We start from the raw sequence: 25,867 nt of genomic DNA on the forward strand, positions 1-25,867 counted from the left end.
CATAAATACCATTACGGTGACTGGGGAGGGCTAGTCAAGAAGTGGATGTGAATACCCCTAGGAGGCACAGAGGTGGTTCAACACACGCTTCGATCCAGTCTCCAAGGCAAAGCCCTTGTCTCCTCCGTGTAGCTCACTGGATGAGAAGACAACCAGTGGAAAGTCCCAACTCTCTCAAAGTCCCCGCAGCTGGGGACTTCTTTCATGCAGATCTCAAAGCTAAAGGCTGTAAGCTAAACTTTCTAGAAGATAACTTGTCAGGGTTCATCAAGGGGACTTGGGCTCAATGAAATTGGTCCAAAGAAAGATCAGGGATTTGGATGTTGATTTCAGTGTTATTTAACTTAATATAACTGACCTTAAAGAATTAATAGATAACATCAATGCAGTAATAAATCAAGAGTCCCTGACATATAGAGAGGGTAGCTTCCTTCACCCCAGCCCCACAGCTTCCCATCAGCCTTGCCTCCCAGGACACAACAAATATCACCAATTTCTGCCATGATTTTTTTTTGTTGTTGTTGTTTTGTTTTAATTTGAAACAGGATCTCATGTAGACCATGCTGGCCTAGGGCTCCGATAGTCTTGCTTCTCAAGTACTGGGAACTAGAGGCATGAGTCACCATTCTGCCATAAGTTTGTTGGCTCCCCTCCACTACCGCCCCCCACCCCCCACCCCACCCTCCCACCCCCGCCCCAGCTGTTCTGGAACTCACTCTGTAGACCAGGTTGGCTTTGAACTCAGTGATCTACCTGCCTCTGCCTCCCAAGTGCTGGGATTAAAGGTGTGCACCACCACCGCTCAGCTACTTTAAAATGTGTTTCATTATTAATTTCATGTATATGGGTATTTTGCCTGCATGCATGTGTGTGTACCATATGGGTACATGGTGCCCTTGGAGGTCAGAAGAGGGTGTCAGATCTCCTGGAACTGGAGTTACAGAGGGCTAAGACTTGAACTCAGGACTTCTGGAAGAGCAGCCAATGCTCTTAAACAGCTGGGCCATCTCTTCTTCGGGCCCTGCCGTGAGTTTTTGTTTGGTTTTTGAGACAGGGTATGTCACTCAGGCTTGAACTTACTATGTAGCCCGGACTACCCTCAAATTAAAGATCCTCCTGCCTCTGTCCACCAGCTGCTAGGATTCGAGGTCTTGTACCACAATGCCAGCTCAGCCATGATAATTTATAGCAGTGAAAGATGAGAGACGTAAATGTTTCAGAGATAAATAAATAATAATGTAGGCATAAAGCGGGACCATCCGCAGTCTCCAGGAATCTGGCCTGTTAACTCCATCATTCTTCCTTCTATGGCAGACCCGAGTAACTGGCCCTGGCTGACTGATGAGAGCTGACTCCCCACTGCCCCGGGGCAGGGACCACTCTGCCCACTGGGCTCCCTCAGGATCCTCAGTACAGAACTGAGCAGCCGGGTGGAAGCAGAGGGCTGCATATATAACACAATCTCAACTTTATTTCTTTAAATAAAATTTTTATTCAAATTTTATACAGCCCTATATAAATGAAGGAACTATTGAAGGTTCAGCAAGGACCTGTCAACAGTTGTCAGGGTAATGGGAATGGAGTGATTCCCCCCTCCTTTCTACTTCCATACCTTTTACATTTCCCCACAACTGGCAAGTATTATTTTAAAATGAAAGTAAATAGTGATGGACAACTTTAAAGGAAAATTGGATAGGTAAAAAGAGGGCTTGGAGACCACTCAGGAAGCCCACGCTAAATGTGACTTGGGTCAGGTCTCCCAGGCCTGGAGCCTGAGGATGAGCCGTTGTGGGTCCCTGGAGAACATGCAGCACTCAGGTCAGCAGAGATGGGGAAGCAGCTGGACACTGAGTACCTGAGATGCTCATCTGGGCTCTGAAGGATGTGAGCAGATTCCATGTGGGAGTCGAAGGAGGGGTGGGGCCTGGAGAGTCTAGTTGTCCTTTGTCCTAGAACACAAGCTAGAGCCCAAGCATCCAAAAGGCGGCAGGAAGTATTTGGATCGAAGACGAGTCAGGAGGGATCAGAAAGGCGTGTTTGCAAATACTTCCAAACTCCTGGTTGAACGGTGCAGACTCACTCACTGGCAACCCCACCCTTGGGTGACTCTCCCTTGCCTCGTGTCACACTTAATAGCTAATATCACTGGAGAAAGTCCCGAGATCAGGCCGGCTGGCGCTCCTGCAGAGGGCCCTCAGGTGACCAGAGGAGCTGACTCACCCACGACACCAGATGTCCCTCCCCCTCTCGCCTCGGACTCCCACCCTCATGTCTACCTCCAATCTCTACCTCCTGCTTCATGGAGAAAGTAGAATCTGTTGAGGCTAACTCTGTCGTCATGTCTGTGTATGCCATGGCTCCCCATGACTCGGAGCAGGTGTTCCTCAGATCGCCCCCTATTTTCTGCCCTTTCAGTCCTCCTGTTTCAGCTTCTCCTCTGACAGTCTCTCTCCTCCTGAATCATGCTTGTTGGCATGTGAACAGGCTCTATTTCTTCCATCTCAAAAAAACAAACACTGGGAGGGTGTGGGAGATGGAGAGCATGGTTAATGGGTGCCCAGTGCCGTTGGATAGGAGTAACGTCTAATGTTCTGTCGCACAGTAGGGTAGCTGTGGTTGTCAATTAATTGTAAATTCCAAAACAGCTAGTAGAGAGGATTTTGGATGTTCCCGACACAAAGAAATGATAAACATCTGAGGTGATGGGTGTACTAATTGCCCTGATCATCACATATTGTATACATGTTTTGAAATGTCAGGCTGTACCCCATAAATATGTACAATTACTGTGCAGCGATTCGAGATAAAAACTATAATTTTAAAAAGCTAAAAAAAGAAAAAATAGCTGCCCTTGACCCACACCCCCACAAGGTCCTTCCTGTTTCTCCAACCACTTAACGTCAGAGCTTCCTGTGTGAGTGTGTGCTCTTGGTGCCCACAGACACTCCTTGCTCCCTGCCTCCCCCAAGAGGAGTCACCCCTGTCCCATGATGATGGCAGGCAGGGCCACATGTATGATGTTGACCAATGGAATGTGAGTAGGGATGATGCTTGTCCCTTGAAACAAACAGAGAAAGAGCCAGTGGTTGGCCTGTCTTTGTGTCTTTTCCAGGGAGTGTTCTAGGTCAAGGATGCTCTTCTGACCTGGCTTCCCACGTGGAGCCCTCCCTCATCTTTGGCAAACCTTTGTTGCCGGCCGCCATGGAGATTCTGGGACACTTGTTTTCTCCACACATCCTCCCATGTCCTGGTTGACCCAGTGCATCGCCTTCCTCACCCCCCTTCATCCCTGTTTGTCCTGTGTCTTTGGTTCCCAGGACCTCCTAGACGTGAGCTTGCTGCTGGTCCCCCTCCATAGCTGATCAATCAGTCGCTTCAGTCCACAGTTCATGCTTAGCACATCAATTCCCTCTGGAAACCCCGGGCTTCAGGGACGCCATCTTCTCCAAGGTTGCTTCTGCCCTCTTCCCAAACTGTCACACACCGCTGGATTCAATGCCGCATCTTCCCTCTTGACTGTCCTAGATGACCTCATCCATTCCCACGGACTAAATGCCATCTCTATGCCAATGGCTCCCAGGTGCACTGCCTTCTCCGGTACCAACTGCATCTCTGAGAGGCCACTCAGACTGCACACGTCCCCGAGCCTGCTTCTGGGCTCCTTCAGGCTCACAGTGGCCCTGGTAAAGCCGCCCCGGTCCTCCCATACCTCACAGCAGCTCATCTGGATGTCATCCCAAACAATTCTCCATGCTGCCATTGCATTCTGCCTCTGGGACCTCACAACCTCTCTCACAGACTGTAGCCACGAGCCTCCCTGCTGCCTGCCTTGCTCTGTGCCAACCTGTCCTCTCCAGATCCAGTCACACCGCCTCTCCTTCAACCTCTGGCTCCCACCTTTCCCACCTCATCCTCTCTCTCTCCCCTGCATCTATACCAAGCACAGTCCTGCCCCCGGGCTATTGCACCAGACTGAGAAGCTGTTCCTCAGTCTATCCTTGTTCCTTGCTTTTTCTTTCTTTTTCTTCTTCTGAGACAGAGTCTCAAGTAGCCCAGGCTGGCCTTAAACTTGCTATGTAGCCAAGGATGACCTTGAACTTCTGGTCCTCCTGCTTCTACCTCCCAAGTGCTGAGATTACTGGTGTTCCTCATCACACTTGGTTCATGTGTTTCTGAGATTTGAACCTACAACTTTATGCATTCTAAGCAAACACTCTGCCAAGTAAGCCACATTGCCAGCCCTTGTTCCTCATTCTTAGCCTTTAGGTTGCAACTCAAATGTTGAGCCCATAGTTAAAAGAGAGCCCTTCTTTCATCTGAATCTTAATCCCTTCTTTGTGTTTCCTGTACTTAATTCAGTCCCTGCTCCCCACAATGGAGGATCCATGAGTGAAGGAGCTGTGTCTCCTAATGTTGTAGAGACAACCATGAGCCCATCCTCTCCCCAAAATGGAGAGGATTGGGGACAGGTGCAGAACAGGATGGTCAGCAGGTATAGACTATACTCAGAGGCTGCGGATCAGTCCTGAATGCTTTTCACAGACAACCAGGAAAGTGGGAGGAGAGTCTCTGGGGCTGGAAACCAGGACTCCTGGCAGAGAACCGCTTCTTCTCCAAATCACCGAGGCATCGGCTGCTCAGGGTGTGGGAGCACCCCCCCTGCATGTCTCTGGCATCTCCATCGATAGTTGCCAACCCCTTCGAAGGGCCCCGCCCCGCTACACACACCCAGAATATATTGTCACTTACCCATCGGGTTGCAGGTGCACCTACAATTTGCTATTGTTTGTGGGGAGTGGGAGTTGGCTCCACAAGGTTCCTAGGCAGGAGGCAAGTCCCAGAAACCTCCTGGGAAGGATGAATGCTCAGAACCATGAGGCCCTGCCTGCAGGCATGGCGGCACATGCCCGTAATTCCAGAATGTGGTGGCAAAAAGATCAAGTGTTCAAAAGGAGGTTAGGGCCTTTCCTGGCTACGTAAGATCCTGTTAAAAAAGAAGAGGAGGAGGAAGAAATGGTGGTTGTTGATGTTGGTGGTGGTGAAAGGGAGGGAGGGCCCGCAAACCGAGCAGTAGGGTTGATTAACATGGGGACACACATTATGAGCCGGGAGTGTGGGTGAGGGATGCTGGGAGAGGTAAAGAAAGTCCACGAGCCCTGCATTTCCCACAGAGACATGTAGGCACAGGTGGGGATGATGGATTGGGACAAAGGACAGAGCAGAAAGCAGGATGCCTTCCAGAGACTCTTAGTCCTGAGTTAAGGGCCTCTCAGCATATGCTCTGAATTCTGAGACAGTCCTGAATTGGGGTGAATACTGCCAGGATGTCTTGGCAGTCTGGGAACAGTATCCTTTGCTAACAATAACAGTGAACACAATCTCCCATGCAGCCTGCTCAGGCCCAGGAAGCTTAGGTGCCCAGACAGGCTCACTAGGCTTCCCAGGCCTATAAGGCCTCCGGGAGATTTTGTGGCCCATCTGGAGTTGTGGAGATGAAATGAGCTCCCACTGGAGTGGGTCATAAGTTTGGGCAGGGCCTTAATACAGAGCCGTACAGGGTAGCGTCCAGCCCCACTCCCTACAGCATACCCATGCAGGCAAGGAAGCGAGGCCTGATGGGTAGGGTATGGGAGAGCCCAGATTGCTCTCAGGAGAAGTTGTTGGTCCAAGTAGCATGGTGCTGGCAGCCAGGCCTGTTTCCAGGGGACCAGCCCAGGCCCACAAAAGCCTGAGGGGGATCCCAGTGCTGGGAGAACCTGCAGAGGGTGTTTGGGTCAGTGTGAGGAGGTGAGCAAGTGTTGAAGGCAAAGAGGAGGTGAGGACCAAGATAAGACACCTCAGTGCCACCCCCAGGCCCAGGGGGTGCTGTGCCTGAGATGCTGCCAGATAAAAGGGGCCTGGGCTGTCACCCACAGTCTCTAGAGACAGATATGAGCTTATATGCATGTGCTCAGGTACATGCAAATGCCTTGCATATGAACTATGTCTACATCCGTAAGCATGCGGGCCAACATGTGTGAGCACATAAGCACCTCAGGTAGACCTCTACACAGGCATGCACATAAACATAATGCTCAAATGTCCACAGCCCATGCTTATGCTTTGGCGAGTCCAGCTCTGACTTCTGGACTACAGGTACTGAGCCACAGTGTGATAGTATACTAACGTACACTTGCATGGTCCCTCCCCTGCTCTAGGATATTTATTTGTTTGTTTGGTTGGTTGGTTGTTTGGTTGATTGGTTGATTGGTTGGTTGGTTGGTCTTTTGAGATAGGGTTTTTTATATAGCCCTAGCTGTCCTGGAACTTGCTCTGTAGGCTAGGCTGTCTTAGAACTCAGAGATCCTCCTGCCTCTGCCTCCCAAGTGCTGGGATCAAAGGTATGTGCGACCAAATCTGGCCTCCCCTCTTCTTTAACCCAGACATTTCTGTTTGAAAGGCTCTGGCCCTGGCCCCCCCTTTAGTTGTTTTGGTTTGTTTGGGACTATTCCAGTTTATCGCTGAAAGTCCTGTACCTTGGGGAGCTCCCCAGTCCTGGGCAAAGCTGTCTATGTCCCCTTGCTCCAGGAAAGCCTGGTATTGGGTCCTTCTCAGAGCTATTCTATCATCTGATCACTTCCTTGATGGAGTCTCTGCGCTCCTCCTGGGGCCCCGCGTCTCCCCAGGAGTAATTACTGCTAGTGTTTACTGAACACCAACTATGAGCCAGGTCCTGGGCTGGGGGTTTTCTGAGCCTAGGGCTTTCTAAGTGTCATCACTCAATTCTGCAGAGACTTGGGAAGGTGCTTCCCTCTCCCAGAACTGTTAATGAGCACCTACTGTGTGCAGGAAACACACTTCTCAGGACAGAACGGCAGAAGACAGAAAGTAAACAAGTGAATTATGTTGTGCGTTAGAAGAGGTCACGTGCCGTAGAATCAAATGTACCAGGGAAGAAGCACCTTGAAGATCAGCTCCTGAAGAGTGGCCTCCCTCACTGGGGAGAAGCCCTGCAGACATACTGGGAACAGTTCCAGGAGGAGGGAACAGCATGGGCAAAGGCAGGCGGCTGAGTGCCTGGCATATGGGAGGGACACAGTGAAGTCTGTGTAGGCAGGGAAAGCAGCGCCTCTGGGCCTGATCTAAACCTGGGAGCATCTTAGGGTTAGATGGGAGCCGTGGAGGATTTAGGCAGAGGGTCAGCATATTCTGACTGGGCCTTTCCCTGGACCTCTTTAGCGACTGTTGAAGGAGATGTAGGGGTGAGTGTGGGGACAGAGGGCCCACCCAGGAGGCAACCGCAACAGTCCGGGCAAGGGATGGCAGTAGTGGCGGCAGTGAGTGGGTATACACTGGGTGAATTCTAAAATTAAACCAACAGGATTTCCAGAGAGTGGAGTATGGGCTGAGGGAAGGAACCACTACGATTCTGAGGTGTTGATCCTGAGCTGCTGAAGTGAGCGGGTCCTCTTCACCCTAGATGGAGAGGCTGCCAGTGGAGGCTGTGATGGAGGAAGAGAGGAGCTTGTTTTGGATGGATCCAGTTAGACAGATGGAGATGTGGGAGCAGTGGGCGGTGCCAGCATCTGTGGGCCCGTCCTCGGCTTTCGGTGATTGTCCCATTTTGCAGGTGAGGAAAATGAGGATCCTTCAGACGTTAAAAGGAGCAGCCAGGATTCAACTCCGGCTGGCCTCTGGCTCCACCACGCTCTTCTCGCAGCCATGGGTAGGAGGCTGCCGGCCATGCTGCCCAGCAGTGGAGGCTGGTGAGGGGAGCCCAGCTGTTCGCTGGCCAGCTTCCTTGTCTTCAGGGCTGAGCCAGGAAGGAGCCTATGCTTAGAACACAGTGGCATAAGTGCCAAGTGGCCCGAGGCGCCAGCAGCCCCAGGAGTACAGCCGGCCTGGCCTGAGGCCGCCATCCACGCAGCGGAGAGCATTCGGTTAGCATTGATTGCTAAGAGAAGAGCATCTGGCCAGGCTGGGGGCAGGGGAGGGAGGGCTGAAGGCCAGAGAGATTGGCTACACAGCCGAGCAGCCTGCAAGCTTCCGAGAGACCCACTGACCTGCCCTGGGACCATGGGGAAACCAGCCATGGGGGTGTCCCTCCTCAAGGGGAGGGAGGGCGAGTGGGTAGCGCGGGCGGGCAGCCCCCAGCATGGTACACTGTCCTGAGAAAGCTGACCAGCCCTATTTGAGGCTGCTCGGCCTGCTCCTGGGCAGGAAGCTGAAGGCCACTAGACAGGGTCTGTCCCACCACTGTGTTCTCCAGCTGTGGCCAGCCACTGATGCTCTGGGCACCTCATTTTCTCCTGCGTGAGTGATGCTGCCCCCACAGGGTCGTGGGAGCTTCAGTTTAAAGGCCCTATTCCCAGAGTCCGATCTTCCTCATTAGTTCCTCTACTACTTCCGGTGGCCGGGGTACTGCAGGGTCCCTACTACACTGGATTGTGTGGCCTCGGTATCGCAGACAGACCCTGCTGATGCTGGTCCCAGTGCCAAGCTCTCTGACCACCCCAGTCCTGGGTTTCTCCAGCCGAGTCTTCCTTGGAGGCTCTGCACCATCAGAGGGGTGGGAAACCACGGCCCGCTTTTGTACCTCAGTGCCTTTGCACATGCTATCCCGCTGCCTCTGCCTTGCCGCCCACCCCACCAGGTCTATTCCCATGGAGCACTCATAGGCACATCTGGCGAGGTGGCTGTCCATGCTCAGCTCGGCAGAAGGAGTTTGGAGTTTGCAGGCTGACCCAAGGACACTGCCAGCTCCCTTGCCTGGATGTCCTCTGTGCTTAGATGTGAGCAGACTCCCCTCACAGCTAAGGCGGCTGCACAGAGCAGGATCTCTCTCAGCCTAGTTCATAGGTCAAATAGATGACACAGGGGTGTCACATAGGGGATCAGTGACCAAACAATGCTGACGCGTGGCCCAGGGGTGGCAGAGGCTTTCCTTTACGCCCCTTCCTAATCCCTCCTATACCCCCAAGGTAGGCACCTTGGGCATTGCCACCCCCATATGCAAATGGACCATGATGCTCATTGCCAGGCTCTTCCGACACTGGCTTCTGTGACTTTCCCAGACTCGGGGGCAAGTGTGAATGGAAGAAGGAATGAATGAGGTTATACAGCCGCTTGGGGAGCGCGTGCGCGTGGGAGGCTGGAGGTTTGGGAGTAGTGAAGCAGAACGCAGTGAAGGGCATCCCCCGGAGAGGAAGGCAGGGAGAGCCGGGTCTTCTCCCTTCCGCCCCCTCAAGCAGAAGGCAGCCCGACTCAGGAGGGGCCTGAGGAGTCTGGCAGGAGAGGTGCGGGGCCTCTCCGCAGAGACGTGGGTTCCTGCTAATTTGCAATCTTAAAATGCACAGCAAAGGCTCCCTCCTCATTGTTGGTACATTAATCAGGCAATCAGTGGGGCAGGGCTCCCAAGGGCCTCACGGAGGGGGCACAGAAGGCGCCGTGGTGATGCACTGACTGCCTCCCCGGGAAGAAACCTGCTGGGTGACAGTCCCAGGACTGGCACCTGCTGGTTCAGGCAGGGGGTCCAAAAGTGGCCAGGGCTGGCTGGGACAGCTCATCCCAGGGCTTGGAGTGACACCACTGGCTTTTAAAGACACGGATGTAAACTCGATTGGGCCCTCAACACACCCTCCTGTTAGAAGAGACTGGAGGTCCTGGAAGGCTAGCCTTCCTGGCATGTGGGAGAATAGTAAAGGACAGGGTTCAGCTGCCCTGAGCCTGCATCCTCTTGGTATGCCTCACTGGGCAGGAAGTGACTGCCCCACACAGTCCTTGGCCTCGCTGCCTTCGACCTCCTGGGGATGATAGCCTGCCCTTCCTTGAGGTAACTCGGGAACTGAGCCTGGTCCTGCATCAGGTCTTGCCTAGAGGCCTTTGTCCTCCTGTTGCCCTCTTTGAGGAAAACCCCAGTCCTGCCTCCACCCTGCCCTGCTCTCCGCCTCTTCCACCTGCCACCGTGCATTCATAACTGGTCACTAATCCCACAGCGGAGCTTTGGTGCAGTTTGATTGTTTTCCCTGAAAACCAGCCCTGGCCTGGTTTCCCCTGTGCACTGGTATTCCCTGGAGGCCCCTGCTTTAGGGTTATCCAAGGAACCCCCAGATTCTTCAGGGATGCACAGAGACAGAGCAGCCCCAGCGGGTGGGAGAGTACACACAGCGCGGGACAGGTTGGGGGTGCAGGCAGAGCTCTCTGTAAACTCCGATGAGCTGTACAAATGTCGAATGGCATTAGCGCTAAGCCGGCCGCAGCCCCTACCCGCCTGCAGCTGCAGGCCAGGGAGGAAATGCTTTATTTTCATGGGACCCCCAGTGGAGGCTCTGCGGTGTCTCCTTCAGCCTAAAATGTGAGCCAAGCATCGTGGATGTCCTTGAACCTAGAGTCTGGGCTTTCTCAGAGTGGCGGGGATAGGGCCACTCCTTGGGGAAGGTTCTGGCAAGAATGGCCTTCTGGGAAGGCCTGAGCAGGAGAGAGGGTGCGAGCCCGGCGAGGAGGTCAGAGGGGGCCTGTGGACAGAGCAGCCAGGGAGGGTTGGATGCTGATGGCGCAGGGCAGGCCACCCTCCAGCCGGCTGGGATTTGGAACTTGGCCGCCCTCTGCAGCGTAGGAGCTCTTGGCCCAGGGGGTGGAAGGCTGGAGACCACACCCAGGACTCCAGGAGGAAGGCTGCCAGAGTAGCATCTCCTAGACATGTTCTGGAGAGGGAGCTTGAGCAGAGGTGGCTGTGGCCTGCGTGCGGTCTGGTGGCGGGGTGACAGCGCTGCCGAGGACCTGCAGAGTATGGCCCAACCCGGAAAGGGTCCTATGCTGCGCAGACGCTGCCGCTAAGGTCGTAATTGCTCTGAAAACGCAACTGAACCCAATTATGCAAAAACTAAATTATGTGCGATGATTTTTATGTGCTGGAAACATTCAGTTGAAGCCGGGTGATTACAGGGGGACGAGAAGCAGCTGCCACTCTCTGGGAACCCATAACTCCCAACAGCTGGGAGCTGTCACTGACTTACGATACTGTTTCTGTCGGGAATGGGATGGGGCGTGGGGGGCGGGGGGTTGATTGGGATGGCAGTCAAGGTGGAGACCTGTTTGGCCAGGAACCTGGGCAGCCCCTGGGCCTGGGCAGGAGTGGGTCTGGGTTCCCGGGTGGGCAGGTTGGTCAGCAGGGTGGCTTCTTTCATCCCACATGATCTGGGCACAGCTGGTAGCAAGAAGACTCAGTTCCTATGCCCTAGGCGCCCTGGCTCTCCCAAGAGTCCTAGCTGAATGAGCCGGAAAAGAAGGGGCAAGAGGCTAGCTGAGCGGGGTAGGTCATGGCTGCCTGGCCCTTCAGGGTGGCCGTCTGTAGGCCTGGAGCCTGTCCCCATCTTCTTGACGCGCCTGCTGGGCCACTTGGGGCAGCTGTGACCCTGGAAAAAGGCAGGTAATGACAATCGTCCATAATGAGGCTGCTTCAGTAATGAGCGTGGGCCTATTACCCGACCACAGGCTGGACACATCCGAAAATAATTATTTTAAGGATCCATTAACGAATGCCTAATTAATGCCCAATTAGAGGGAAGCTACAGAGGAAATGCTCTGGACAGTCAAGAGGCAAGGCCTGGTTTTACAGCCTTAGCCGGGCAAGCTCAAGCATGGCGGAGAGATGCAGAGGGCCAGAAGGTGAATCCGAGGGGGGCAGCCTCGATCTGGCAGTGTCGTAGACCCCAGGGAAGCCTCATGTGTCAACCGTGGTGTCCCTCACAGTCCCTCACAGAAACACGCCTTCTGTGAACCATATTTAACAAACGAGGGAACTGAGGCACGGATGGGGTGTGTGTGTTACGTATTTGAAGTTTGGAACACAATGTGAATGAGGCATCTTCTGAGGTATGTTTTGGTATCAGGAACGCAATGCTTTCCTTATTTTGAGGAATCATTTGAATAAAGTGATCGTTCAGGACTCCAGATGGGATATTTGCTTTGTTAAGAGTCATTACTCGTGAAAGCAGCTAACGGGGAGCAAGTGGAAGGGCCGGGACCCGAGCTGGAGGCTGACATGCTGTGTTCGTGGTTGCGTTCCACTCAGCAGTAGGGCTGACAGCCTGAAGGGATGTTGGATGGGGATTCGAGACTTTCGGGACAGAGCCCAAGAGGTGTGGAGATGATAATGTGGGCCTTGGCCCCAAATTTCCTGTCCAGCCTCCTAGCCTAAGGGACCCCTGTATACAGTACAGAAGACAGAGTCCCTGTGGGCCAAGAGGGTCCCTCAGCAGTCCCCATTCCACCCTCTGTTCCCCACACATCTCCCCCTTCCCCGGGCAGCCCTCATAGCTCTTCTCTCTCTCTCTCTCCCACCAGGGTGCTGTGTGGAGTTGCTGCTGCTGCTGCTGGCTGGGGAGCTACCCCTGGGTGGTGGCTGTCCTCGAGACTGTGTGTGCTACCCCGCGCCCATGACTGTCAGCTGCCAGGCACACAACTTTGCTGCCATCCCGGAGGGCATCCCAGAGGACAGCGAGCGCATCTTCCTGCAGAACAACCGCATCACTTTCCTCCAGCAGGGCCACTTCAGCCCCGCCATGGTCACCCTCTGGATCTATTCCAACAACATCACCTTCATCGCTCCCAACACCTTCGAGGGCTTTGTGCATCTGGAGGAGCTAGACCTTGGAGACAACCGGCAGCTGCGGACGCTGGCACCCGAGACCTTCCAGGGCCTGGTGAAGCTCCATGCCCTCTACCTCTATAAGTGTGGACTGAGTGCCCTGCCCGCAGGCATCTTTGGGGGCCTGCACAGCCTGCAGTACCTCTACCTGCAAGACAACCACATTGAGTACCTCCAAGACGACATCTTTGTGGACCTGGTCAACCTCAGCCACTTGTTTCTCCACGGCAACAAGCTCTGGAGCCTAGGTCAGGGCATTTTCCGGGGCCTGGTGAATCTAGACCGGTTGTTGCTGCATGAGAACCAGCTCCGGTGGGTCCACCATAAGGCTTTCCATGACCTCCACAGGCTGACCACCCTCTTCCTCTTCAACAACAGCCTCACTGAGCTGCAGGGTGACTGTCTGGCCCCCTTGGCGGCCTTGGAGTTCCTTCGCCTCAATGGTAACGCCTGGGACTGTGGCTGCCGGGCGCGTTCCCTGTGGGAATGGCTGCGGAGGTTCCGAGGCTCCAGCTCCGCTGTCCCCTGTGCCACCCCTGAGCTGCGGCAAGGCCAGGATCTGAAGCTGCTGAGGGCTGAGGACTTCCGGAACTGCACCGGACCAGCATCTCCACACCAGATCAAGTCACACACGCTTACCACCTCTGACAGGGCTGCCCGCAAGGAGCACCATCCATCCCACGGCACCTCCAAGGACAAAGGCTACCCACATGGCCATCTGCCTGGCTCCAGGTCAGGTTACAAGAAGCCAGGCAAGAACTGCACCAGCCACAGGAACCGAAACCAGGTCTCCAAGATGAGCACTGGGAAACAGCTTCCTGAACTGCAGGACTACGCCCCTGACTACCAGCACAAGTTCAGCTTTGATATCATGCCTACCGCACGACCCAAGAGGAAGGGCAAGTGTGCCCGCAGGACCCCCATCCGTGCCCCCAGTGGGGTGCAGCAGGCTTCCTCGGGCGCTTCCCTGGGGGCCTCACTCCTGGCCTGGATCCTGGGGTTGGCAGTCACTCTCCGCTGAGGATGCAGGGCACCATTACCCAGCACTGCCACATGTCCAGCAAGGAACAGAATCTTTTCTTTTCTTTTTCTTTTTTCTATGTGGAAGATCTGCTGGGTTTCAGGAAAAGGCTGCTAAAGCCTTTAGCCACAGTCTGGACCCTTCCTGGTGAATTGTAAGTCCGAAGTGTACAGCTCTGGACAGGAGGGGTAGCACAGCTCACCTGGTTGTCCTGGCCCAGCACCCACTTACGGACAGCATCCACTCGGCACAGTGGTCAAAGGCACGCGAGGCGAATCATCAGTAGTGACAGGACACGTGCCCTTTGCAGAAGCTGGGCTCTGTGGAATCCTGGCCATTGGGAAAGAAGGGCCGACGGACCCTGCTGCTTTGGGAAGGAGCAGGACTCAGGACAAGGCTCACCGGCTGGGGCAGCCAGCAATCTCAGAGCAGTCTGGGCTCTTGCCTGAGGCCACTTAGTCAACCTGCCCAGTCCAACCCTATGCCACCCTCAGTCCCTACCCGTGGGGGTAATGCCTCTCATTCCTGATGTCTCAGGCAGTCCTGGCAGACCTGCTGGGGTCCAAGAACCAATCACCAAAGGAAAGATGGCCAGAGGATGACATTTTGAACTTCACTCGCATTGAGAGTCACACAGAAGGTGCAGCTTTATACCTATGTCCACTTATATATATTCTCACGCCCTACCCACACACCCACACAATATAAATATATATATAAATATAAATATACAAATGCACAGGCCCCACCCCACTCCTTACCAAACTGTACGTCTTATCATGTTTATAAACTATACGGGAACCTATATTTGCTCAACTACAGATTGTATTGGTACTTTCTAGCAAGAAAAAAAACTTGTGGCGTTTTTCTTCAGAATCCCAACTGGCAACAATAGTTCCTGGGCTTGCTGGGGCAAAGGTGTCAGTGGGAAGAGTGAGGGAGGAAGAGAAACAGCGAGAATCACTTCAGGGGACCAACATTCTTAGATACTTAAGAACATCACCTTGTTTTTATATGCAACACATGCCTGTCTGGCACCCTGGAGCACCCCACTACCCCTACTGTAGAAGCTGCTGGCGTTGGGGTGAGATGTGGGAAGTAGCTCATGAGATGTCAGGGTGCTGGAGGCAAGTCAGGTGGAGCAGCTGAAGAGGGGCTTTGGGGGTCTTCGAGCCAGCAGACAAGGCAGCATCCACAGTGTTAGTCCAATAGGTCGGATGGACAATGTCCTTCTAGCGTTTTGCCAGTGATGCTCTGTGCAGGCCAGGGAGGCTCTGAGCTCTGACCTCATGGGAGGCTTAGCTGCCATTTTAACTCATAGGCTCTTTGGCCAGTGACCTGCTGGGGGCCCTGGATAGTTTGGCAGTGGAGAAGAATCTAGTGGCCTTAGCAGGTGAGGGCATTTCGGGAACCATCTCAGGCACTCTACATTACAGAGATCTTGTTCTTCCTGGTCATTTTGGATATACCCCAGGACAGGCAGAGGTCAGAGGACCAGACTTGGGGGTCAGAGCCCAGATAAGCAGTATGCAGGGAACACAGCAGGCAAGCCCAGTCAGGGAACGGGGCTATTGGCCCAAAAGTCTCCGGCAAGCACAATCTCTTGCGCTTTGCACAAACCTGAATCCCCTACCAGACAGCCTGTGTGAGGAGTAAGAAATGCTGAATCCAATTAAGAGAGAAAAAATAATAATAATAAAAACTTCTCTTGGACAAGAACCCTGTTTTTCATTTCATAACTCTGAATTCCGATGGGGTGGCAGATCCTGGGCTTTGGTGGGGTGGGCGAGCCTGGCCAGACTTGACTCTGAGAACACAGCATGCTTGCTTGTTGGCAGGAGGAGCCATAGAGAACAGGGGCACATGACTCATGGGAACACACAAGAATATGCTCTCTTGTTCTCTCTCTCTCTCTCTCTCTCTCTCTCTCTCTCTCTCTCTCTCTCACTCTCACACACACACACACACACACACACACACACACACAGAGCTCTTCCCTCACGAGCATAGAACACAATTCACTTTCCACATGCTGGTTGCCCAGCTCAGTACTGTTTCTATGTCTTTCCCCTGCAGAAGGGTCCTGGATTCTTCCAAGCTTCCAAAGAGCCACAGTGGCTGATTCTGGGCATCAGCGGACAGGCAAGCGCCAGTGCTTGAGCCTCAAGCATTTCCCACAAGTCTAGGAATTGACCAGGAGAGCAGAGGGCAAGGGCCTGGAAGCCATGTCTGCCACTCTGGCATCACAGATGGAGAGCAGAGGGCTGTTTTTAGTCCAAGATTCAGTGCATTCATGGAAGGGGGCCTCGTGCTACAAAACGAACACTTGCCACCCAGCCACTGAGCCTGATGATTGGCCTGCTCTTACCCAGGCCGATGCCCATGTCCCTTAAAATTCAAGCAAGTTGTTATGTTGTTGATTTCATTTTCAACCCCAGGCAGCAAGGCCCTCAGTGGGAAAATCAAAAGTCTGAGCACTTTATTAAATTTTTAAAAAAAGACTTAGCAAGTCCTATATGGTAGAAGCGATTGTCAGCCGGAAGAACGGTTATGTCTCCTAAAGGCTCTGCCGACGTGTGCCAGCATAATCCCCATGGCTGAGGCCTTCCAGGCTGGGCAGTGGGGCCCAGGACACTGGGTGTATTTTTAGTAGCTTCTCCCCCAGGAGGTAGAAGGAATGAAGGCTGTTGCTGATGACATCATTGGTCACTCAGCAGCTCGAGTGCTGCACAGTTAGAACGACACCATTGTTCCAAAATCAGAACCAGTTGACTCTAAATGACTCTCTTCAGCAAGTCCAGCCACGTCCCCCATTCAGGGCAGGTGCTGTGGAGTCCTGCTCCCTTAAAGGTTTCAGTCACACCCTCCTGTCCCTAATAAGGAACAGACTAGTTCCTCTGCCTTTTTTTTTTTTTTTTTGAGACAAGTCCTTGAACTCACTATGTAGCCAAGGCTGCCCTTGACTCCTGATCCTCCTGGCTCTATCTCCCAATAGTACCCACTCTTGGCCTGATGGACTTTTTCGAAGAGTGTTCTGGTGGCCTAAGGTGATAGGTCAGTTGGTAAGGTGCTTGCTGTGCAGACTTGAGGACCTGAGACCCAGTCTGCAGCATTCCTGTAAGAAAGCTCAGCACAGGGGACTCCTGTAACCCCGACACTGGGGACGGGATGCAGGGACAGGGTGATCCTTAAGACTTGCCATCCAGGAAACTCTCTAAGTTCCAGGTTCAGTGAGAGACCCTCTCTCAAAAACTAAGATGGAGGGCTGGCAAGATGGCTCAGCGGACAAGACACTGGCTGTGTGAACTTGACCCGAGTTCCGTCCACAGAATCCACGTAAAAGTGGTTGGAGAGTACCGAATCCACAAAGACCTCCTCTGACCTCTGAGTGCCATAGCACACCCACACTTACACAGCGCATAACACGCTAATGGTGATAAGAATAATATTAAAAGAAAACTAGGCAGAGAGGGATTGAGGAAGAAACCTCTGGCCTTTATACACACGGACAGCATATACATTGCACCCACACACATGTACACATGAACACATCCCTGACATCCCCGTACCCCAAAGCTTTTGTGCAGTGTATTTTGCGTGTTAAGCATATCCCTAACACACACACACACACACACACACACACACACACACACACACACACATGCATGCCATTTCTTGCCTCTCCTGTCTCTCATTGGTCCCCTTTGTCTCCTTAGACAATTTTACTTGTACTTTCTTTTTCTAAAAATTTTATTTTATTTTTACTTTATGGCACTGGTGTTTTGCCTGCATGTATGTCTGTGTGAGGGGGTCAGATCTTGGAGTTACAGACAGTTGTGAACTGCCATGTAGGTTGCTGGGAATTGAACCTGGGTCCTCTGGAAGAGCAGCCAGTACTCTTAACTGCTGAGCCAAGCATCTCTCTAGCCCCCTACTTTCATATCATACAAACATACATGCATGCATACACACATACACACATACATGATTTTATAGGCTTCTATAAAATGTAAAAATACAAATGAAAGAAAATATATATTTATTTTTTTAAGATGGACTTACTTTACTTAATACTATTATTGCCAGATGGCCTTCTGCCGTTTTGTTGGTGGTGTTGTTTGTTTTAGACAGGGTCTCATGTAGCCTAGGCTGGTCTCAAGCTAGCTGTGGAGCTGGGGATGACTTTGAACTTCTGATCCTCCTGATTGTACCTCCTGAGTGCTGGGAATACAAGCTTGTACCTCCACGCCTGCCTTATATGGTGCTGGGGTTCAAACTCAGACCCTCATGCAGACTAGGCACGCACTCTAGCAACAGACTTCTGTCCCCAGGAGAGATCATCTCTTTCCTTTATCTCACCTCCTCCCCAGCAGCCTTCTATTCTACAGCGACAGAGGACAGAGTCAGCCATGAGGGGACATGGGGTGGTCCCTGGTACCCTCAGACAAGCTTCTTCCATGACCCAAGGGCTTGGATGGTTCTTCATTATTCATTCAACACACACATGGACCAGCCATTGTCTCTGCTTTGGGGACAGCAAAGTGACAAGATAGGATCTCTGAGGCGCTGAGAGGCGCTAGCATTCTCGAGCATTCTCGACCTCTACAGAACTGGAGCCTGTATTAGCATAGTCTTCCAAAACAAGAGGCTCAGCTGGGGTAGGAGAGTCAGAGAGGTGGTCCAGGAGGAGACGATGATGTACCAGTCTCTGAAGAAAGAGAGTTACCCAGAGAAGTGGGAGACTGCCGGGCTGAGGGCTGGAGGCCCACAGTAGCTCAACTTTTGAGTTCTCTATAAACAGCTATGAGCTAAGGATGGAATGCTGTCTGCTGGGGTGCTGGGAGACTATTTAAGCAAGAGGAGGGCCCAGGGAGTCCCCCTCTGGGCCTCTGACTCTGCTCGGAAGCAGAGGGAATGTGTGGCTCCCCTGCCCGAGCTCTTCTTCACTCCCCAGCCTCATCGTGAGTACACGGGCTCCCATGGCACCCTTACCACCGTTCCTCAGCTGTGGGTTTCATCATCACCACTTGCCTCTTGTGCTCAGCCAGATCCTTCCCTGTGCCAGCAAACTGGAGTGCTCACTGGAAATCTGCCTGGGCCACAGTCCCATTCCCAGACACCTGCTGCTTCCAAGCTCAGAGTGTCTCCCCTACCGTTTAGCATCCACAGACAGTGCTCCAGGCTTTCCCACCCTCATGGCATGGCTCCTCCCTCAGCTGGCCAGACACCACAGCTGCAGGGAGCCACAGGCAATCCCAGGATTCCCTCTTCGGAGCTCCACCCCTCCTGCTAGGCATGTGCATTACCAGAGTACCAAGAACTCCACATGACGTGTGTTGCCTTTCACCTAGCAAATCACCTGGTACTCCCACAGGCAGCGGGGCCCAGGAGCTTGGGAGCAGGTCTGAGGAGGTAGGGGAGCCAGGAAGGCTTCTCTGTGTATCAGAATAGGCTCAAGAGATGAGTGCTAGACACTGAGTCCATTGGGTTAGGCCCGACTGCTTCAGTCAGACCTTGCTGGACTGGGAAGGACCTGGCTACCACGGGCCTAGTTTCTCTTCTGTGCTGATGTGGAAGAAGCCAGCCTTTCTTTTCTTGAAAAAAAAAAACTTCTTTTTTCTTCCTCCTCCTCTTTTTCTTCTTTTTCTGATGTGTGTGTGTGTGTGCACAAGGTTGGAGAGGGCACATGCCACAGCATGCGTGTGGAGGTCATAGAACAACTTTCTGGAGTTTCCTTCATCTTCGGGTTCCAGGGATTGGGTCATCATGTTAGCAAGCGTGGTGTTCAACAGCTGAAGACCCTCTCTTTGTGTGTGTGTGTTTTTTCTCTTTCTCTCTCCCTTGCTCTCTCTCTTTTTCTCTCTCTTTTTCTGTGTGTGGGGATGGGAACAGAGTCTTATGTAGCCCAGACTGGCCTTAAATTCCTGGTCCTCCTGCCTCTACCTCCCAAGTGCTGGGACTATGAGTGTACACCATTGTGCCTGGCTATGTTTTGGCTTATTCGTTTATTTATGTTTTTGAGACAGGGTCTCGCCATGTAGCCCAGGTTGACCTTGAACTCATAATTCTCCTACCTTAGCCCCTGAGTGCTAGGATGACAGGTCTGTACTGCCACATACAGCTTCTCTGTATTCCCTTTTCTTTTCCTTCTCTACCTCCCCCCCCCCTTCTATTTTCTGTTGTGATTTTGAAACAAGGTGTTGCTATACAGCCCAGGCTGGGCTTACACTCATGGTGATCCTCCTGCCTCAGCTTCCTGAGTACTGGGATATCAGCCCTTTGCCACCACACCTAGCTGGATGTACATTCTTTGATCAAGGAAAGGCAAGTGCACATTTTACTGGGTCCTTACACCCCTGGGCGTCCTGACCGTACTCCAGCTCATCAACTCCCGCTCTGTCTCCTTCCTTTCTTCACCTTCCCTTTGCAGGAGTTCAAGCCATCAGCCACTCATTACTCCATCCATGTCACCAATCCCTGACTATCAGTTTCTAATGGGCCAATTTTCTTCTCCCTCCGCCTACTTGGAAAATACCTCGAGAACCTTTGATGGGTGTTAAAATATCCTTTACAATTCTGTGCTCTGTGTCTCCTTCTGCTCCTCTAATTGTCCCTTTTAACTCACTGCACTTCCCATATAAATCTCCCAGCCTCCCCCCTTACAGGCTGTTAATAAATACGAGCTCTAAAAAAAATACATAAACATCTATTGTTGGCTCAATAACTCACAGTGCCGTCAAAAAGCCAGAAAAGAGGGCTCTTCATGGTGAATGCGTGCTCGCTCTCTCTCTCCTTCCCTTCCTTCCTCCCCTCTCTCCCTCCTCTCCCCCCTCCACCTCCTTGTCCTCACCTCTTTCAAGAGGGTTTCTGGAACCAGGGTGGTTGGTTTATGGTTCTCAAAGTCCAGTGGGTGCAGGGCCTGAGGCTGCCCCAGAGAAGAAGAAACCAGAATGTCACTGTGGGGCTCACTGACAGGGCTCCCATTTCATGCAATGAGGTTTGGGGACAAAGGAGATCGAGTGTTGGGAGTGGTAGCTAATTTAAGTGACATTTCAGTGGGCCCCTTACCTCTACAAGAAGTGGGTCAGCCTCCTCCAACACTCAGCGCCAGCCTGCACCGCTGTGGCCCGCCTCCCATCCGCTCCTTTCAGCTCTCATTTCTCATTAGAGCCGTTAGTTTCTAAGCACCAGGAGGGTGGAGAAGGCTGTGCCTTTGTGTCACTGGTTTCTGTGTGGCAGTGTGCACATCAATGGCATGCCTGAACGGCAGAATTTGACATTCCTGCTGCAGAATGTGCTTGGGTCACGGTGCTTTCCAAATTGGCTAAGGCTCGATGCCACCCCCTGCTCCTTTGCCCAGGCAGCTTGGAGCCCCTGCCAGCCTTGGTTTCTGCTGCTCCCTCTGGGGGGCCTGCGAAAAGAGAGGCAGTGAGACATGTATTAAACTCTTCAATCTCTGTAAGTACCATTTCCTGGGAGAGCTGCTTGGAGGGAGGAAGCGACGATGGCAGTGCCCAAGACCTAAACATGGCAAAGTTGTGTCCCGATGCCTCTGTCACATCCTCCTGCCGCCATTCTGGGGAGCAGTCATGGACAAGACAATGATGTCTCTGTCCAGCCAGACAACCCAAGGACACAGAAGACGTTCTCAGGGACAGAGGGCTAGCAGAGGAGGGGCACCGGATGAAGGACGTACCCACACATTGGCACTTGGAAAGAGAAAGCACAGCTCCGTGGGCAGTTGTGTGGCCAGTAAGAGGCAGACGGACAGGAGAGCTCCAAAGAGAGGCATTTGCACACACACACACACACACACACACACACACACACACACACACGCACACACCGGCATAACATCCTGTCATTGGACCTCATGCAGCCAAGTGTGGGACATTCCTGCAACCAACAGCTCTGAGCCCCGAAGATGTGCAAAGCCCCAGCCAGGTCATTGGGTGTCTGGGTGATCAAGGCAGGCCCCCACACTCGGGGTACATTTCTACCAGCGAGGAGGAAGCTGGTAGAAAGCTGAGTTCCCTTTTATTGGATTGTAAGGGTAGTCAACAGGAGAGGGACACAGGGATCGGTCACAGAGTTATCACTTGGGATGAGTAAAAATGGAGGCTTTGTCTCACTTCCTCACAGGCGGGTGACCATCTTCAAGGGTGTGTGTGTGTGTGTGTGTGTGTGTGTGTGTGTGTGTGTGTGTAATAAGGTGGCAGATCAGGGCTGAGGCCTGAGCCAAGGCATATCCCTAATCCAGGGCCGGAGGGGTTTATCTGATGTCCCAGCAGTGGAAGGCTCCTACCCAGTACAGGCCTTGAGGTTCTGTGCTCCAGCGGCCAGCTGGGCCACATTGACATTCTCCCCCCGCACGAGGGGGTCACAGGGGTCTCTGAGATGTTTTTATTCTTTATCCTGGTGTCTGAGCCTCAGAGGCACTGAGGTCCCTGACCTCTCATCCTGCTTGCCACCAGGAGAGTCTCTCACTGTTTTATCTGAGACATTTAAAGTGTCACCGAGCGTCTGGCACTTTGCTAGTGGAGGGTACAGACTTTCAGATGTCCTCACCAGCCTCTTTTACAAGATCGGCCCCACCCCCACTCTGGCTGACTGTGACCAGAGCGAGGGGGGGGAAAGGGCTGAAATCCACCCTGCGTGGGTCTTACCTGCACAGAGCAGGGACAGAGTGGAACCTGGGGATTCTGGAAGCTGCTGTGCAGTCCGCCTAGCTGTATACTGCTGGGGTACAGCAGCTGTGAGCGCCCACCCTAGAGCTGCCCGTCAACCCCAACCTTGTCCGGGTGCCGGCCTTCTCTGTCCCCTCTACACCACACTACAGGTGAGGGCCTCTCCACTCTGCCGGACAGGTGACATCCCTCTGTCTCATGTGTAGTGGATGTGGAGGGCGAGTCTTACTGAATTCCTCTGATCGTCGTCCTCCCCTCCAGCTTCACACGGGGTCCTCACTCTGGCCTCAGTCTCCTCAGGGACTCTCCCTCTGCCTTATTCCTTCTTTGGCCTTCTCACTCAGAAATAGCTTCATTTCTCAGAGTTGCTGACCCTCTTCAGACTCGGAGACAGCCTGCAGCCAGGCCATGGCCTTGTCTTCCTGCAGCTCCGCTTCTTCAGCCATTTCCTCTCCAAGAGGCCACTGGCAAGGAAAAATGAGAAGCAACTTGGAGTCGGATAGTGTGTCACGATTTGAAAGACCCTCCACCTTGTAGATACAACCTGATAACAGGACCCCCCCCCAGTGGGAAGATTTGATTGTGCCCCCACTTGCAGATATAAAGAATTAGGTCTACCGACCGGTTACTCAGACCCACATTCCTCTCCTTCCTCAAGTGGACAGCTTTCCACACCCAGACTACCACTACCTGCCCATCTATGTGACCCAGGGTAAGACAGGCATACATTGGGGAACCCAGCGCTTCTTCTCATACTCACAGCTTTGGGAACGGAAAAAGTGTTAGATGTCTTGGCAACAGCCCCAAGGTCCCAGGTCTCGATTTCCTTTGCTGCCCTGACCCTCAAACTCCCCCAAACACATCACCAGGACCTCCAACTCAGGTGACAGAAAGAGCTGGCAAGAATTCTCCCCTCTTTCCCACTAAAAGTGGGGGCAGGGTGACAGGAAATCCCCAACAGGCCAAGGTTTCTCTCATCTCTGGGTAGCCGAGGCTAGATCTTTATTTCTATGAGACCTTGGATTAATTTTCAATAGATATCAAGAGTAGGGAAGAAAGAGAAGACCTGGGCACATTCTTCTTCCTCCAGGACACCACGAGGCGGCCACCATGTAAAATTAAGTAGAGGCAAAGGCCGACTCCGCGTTGATGATGAGATCTGGGTGTGCCAGGCCTGGGTCTATCCCCAAACCACAAAAGGAAGAGGAAATGGCTGACCACAGGGCCTGCAGGGACCACTACGATCAGGTCCATTTCTAGCGATTTCCTCTCCAAGGGTCCAGTTTGTTTGTTGATGTGTGTATAAGCATGAACATGCCACAGCACATGTATGGAGGTCAGAGGAGAATGTTCGGGAATTGGTTTTCTCCTTCCACCGTGGGGGTCCGGAAGCATGAATGACTTCTACCTACTGAGCCTTTCCCTCTGTCTGTCTGTCTGTCTCTTTCTTTCAACAACTCTTTGTGTTTCAAGAGTGTTTTCGTGATCCATTTTGAGTCTCTTTTCAGAGCGTTTATGAACCTGTGACTGTTCTAGGAATTTTTGTTTTCTTCTCATTGTTTTTGTTCACTTGAGAAATCAGCCATGGTAGCATAGGTCTAAGATCTCAGTGCTTGGGAGACGGGAGTAAGAGGACAGCTGTGAGTTCAAAGCCAGCCTGGGCTCCATTACAAGTTCAAAGTTAGCCTGGGATGCATAGTAAGGACCTGTCTCAAAAACAAAGGAAAGGAAGGAGGAACGAAGGAATGAAGGAAGGGAGGGGGGAGAGAAAAGAGGAGAGTGGGGAGAGGAAGAGAGGGGGAGGAAGAGGAGGGAGAGGTTTGGCGGAGGGTTTGTCAGGCCTGTGCCTTGCTCTAGTTTTGACCCCTAGGACTGGGGGAGACTAAAAACTCAGCACCAAGAGAATTAGGGTGGGGCTAGAGAAATGACTTAGTTGGCCAAGTGTTGCCATGTAAGCGTAAGAACACAAATTTGGATCGGCAGCACCCCTGTGAAATGCTGGGCCGTGGGGTCAGAGAGAGTTCCCTGGGCAAGACACTTGCTACCAAGCCCAACAATGCAAGTTTGATTTGAGTATCCACATAGTGGACGGAGAAGACAATTCCTGAGGGCTGTTCTTTGACCTCCACACATGCTCTGGGGCGTGCACACACACACACACACACACACACACACACACACACACGAATACATATAAACTAAACACAGCTCTGACTGCCCCAGCCTCCCTCACGCTAGGAATACAGGTGGGCATCTTTACTCTCGGGTCCAGTTTGATTCAGATCTGTCTTCTTCCCTTCCCCCTCACACAATGGAAACTAAGGAGGAGGAGGATTAAAAGATAACCAGAAGGCAGCCGTGGAATCCCAGCCCAGGCCCTCTGCTTCCCAACCATGCCAGCCTTGCAACTGGGGAGTCAAAGCTCCAGCCAGTGTTTTCCAAACGCTCGTCTGAAGACAAGGGGAGCCTGTGATTACGGTTTCTGCTGATTTGCAATGAAACACTAATGCAGTGGGCTTTTCATTAAGCCAGATTTATTCAATCTAAAGATAATCCTTTATTCCGAAAGTGCATCTTTATATGTGGTTGGGGGAAGAGTGATGTTCTAAAAGAATTTCTCTTCTGAACTAATGGCACTGGTACATTGGTGGCTGCGAATCGAGTTCTCTAGTTGGAGATGTGTGTGTGTGTGTGTGTGTGTGTGTGTGTGTGTGTGTGTGTGTGTGTTGCCCCTCCAAATTATTTCTGGAATTTTACTCTTTTTTGTTTGTTTGTTTGGTTTTGGTTTTTTGAGACAGGGTTTCTCTGTGGAGTTTTGGAGCCGGTCCTGGATCTCGCTCTGTAGAGCAGGCTGGCCTCTACAGAGCGAGATCCAGGAATTCACAGAGATCCGCCTGCCTCTGCCTCCCAAGTGCTGAGATTAAAGGCGTTGCACCATTGCCGCCCAGCTGGAATTTTACTTTCGTGGGGTCCCCACGCTCAGTGAATGGTGGTATTGGGAGGGTTTGGCTGTGCAGTTCTCGCCTTTCCCATTCAAAGCGAGGGCTGCTTGCTGGAGCCAGCCCTTACACCTGGACTCCTTCCCCTCTTTTACCTGTCTCCCCATCATCTGCAGACAATTATCCTCAATAACTAGCCAATTACCCTTGAAGACAATTATACTATTCCACCAGCAAACGCCGATGCTCTTTTCTTGGGTCTTTTAATGAAGACGATATTAAGGAGATGCTTTATTTACATAAAGTCAAATGGCTCTCTTTTAGAAGGGTGTGGGTTCAATGTCAAAGTTTTAAAATCTTAACTAGAGGATGGGCGTAGAGGGCTTTTGGCTGGGGTGGCAAAGAGCTGGAGGGACTCACTCTGATGCTACCTTACAGGGTAGGATGCCCAGGAGAGGCGAAAGGATGCCATGGGGCCTCCCTCCTCAAGTTAATGAAATCTGGAAGCAGGGATGAGCTAGGCTCTAGCCGTGGAACCATTCAGAAGTGTCTGCCTTTGACTGACCACAGCTCCCGCCCTCCCCTCCCCCAG

General features: G+C 52.5%; 1 protein-coding gene across 1 annotated transcript in view; it reads left to right on the forward strand.

Moving 5' to 3' along the window:
• Rtn4rl1 (reticulon 4 receptor like 1) overlaps positions 1 to 15,368 on the forward strand; it is a 74,543-nt gene extending 59,175 nt beyond the window's left edge. Inside the window, exon 2 of the mRNA XM_028866733.2 lies at positions 12,325 to 15,368. Coding sequence (XP_028722566.1) covers positions 12,325 to 13,649 — 1,325 coding nt within the window. The 3' untranslated portion in view covers positions 13,650 to 15,368. The remainder of the gene's footprint in view (positions 1 to 12,324) is intronic.
• Positions 15,369 to 25,867: the final 10,499 nt, after the last annotated feature.

This window comes from Peromyscus leucopus, chromosome 8b (assembly GCF_004664715.2).
Source record: "Peromyscus leucopus breed LL Stock chromosome 8b, UCI_PerLeu_2.1, whole genome shotgun sequence".
Lineage (NCBI taxonomy): Eukaryota > Metazoa > Chordata > Mammalia > Rodentia > Cricetidae > Peromyscus > Peromyscus leucopus.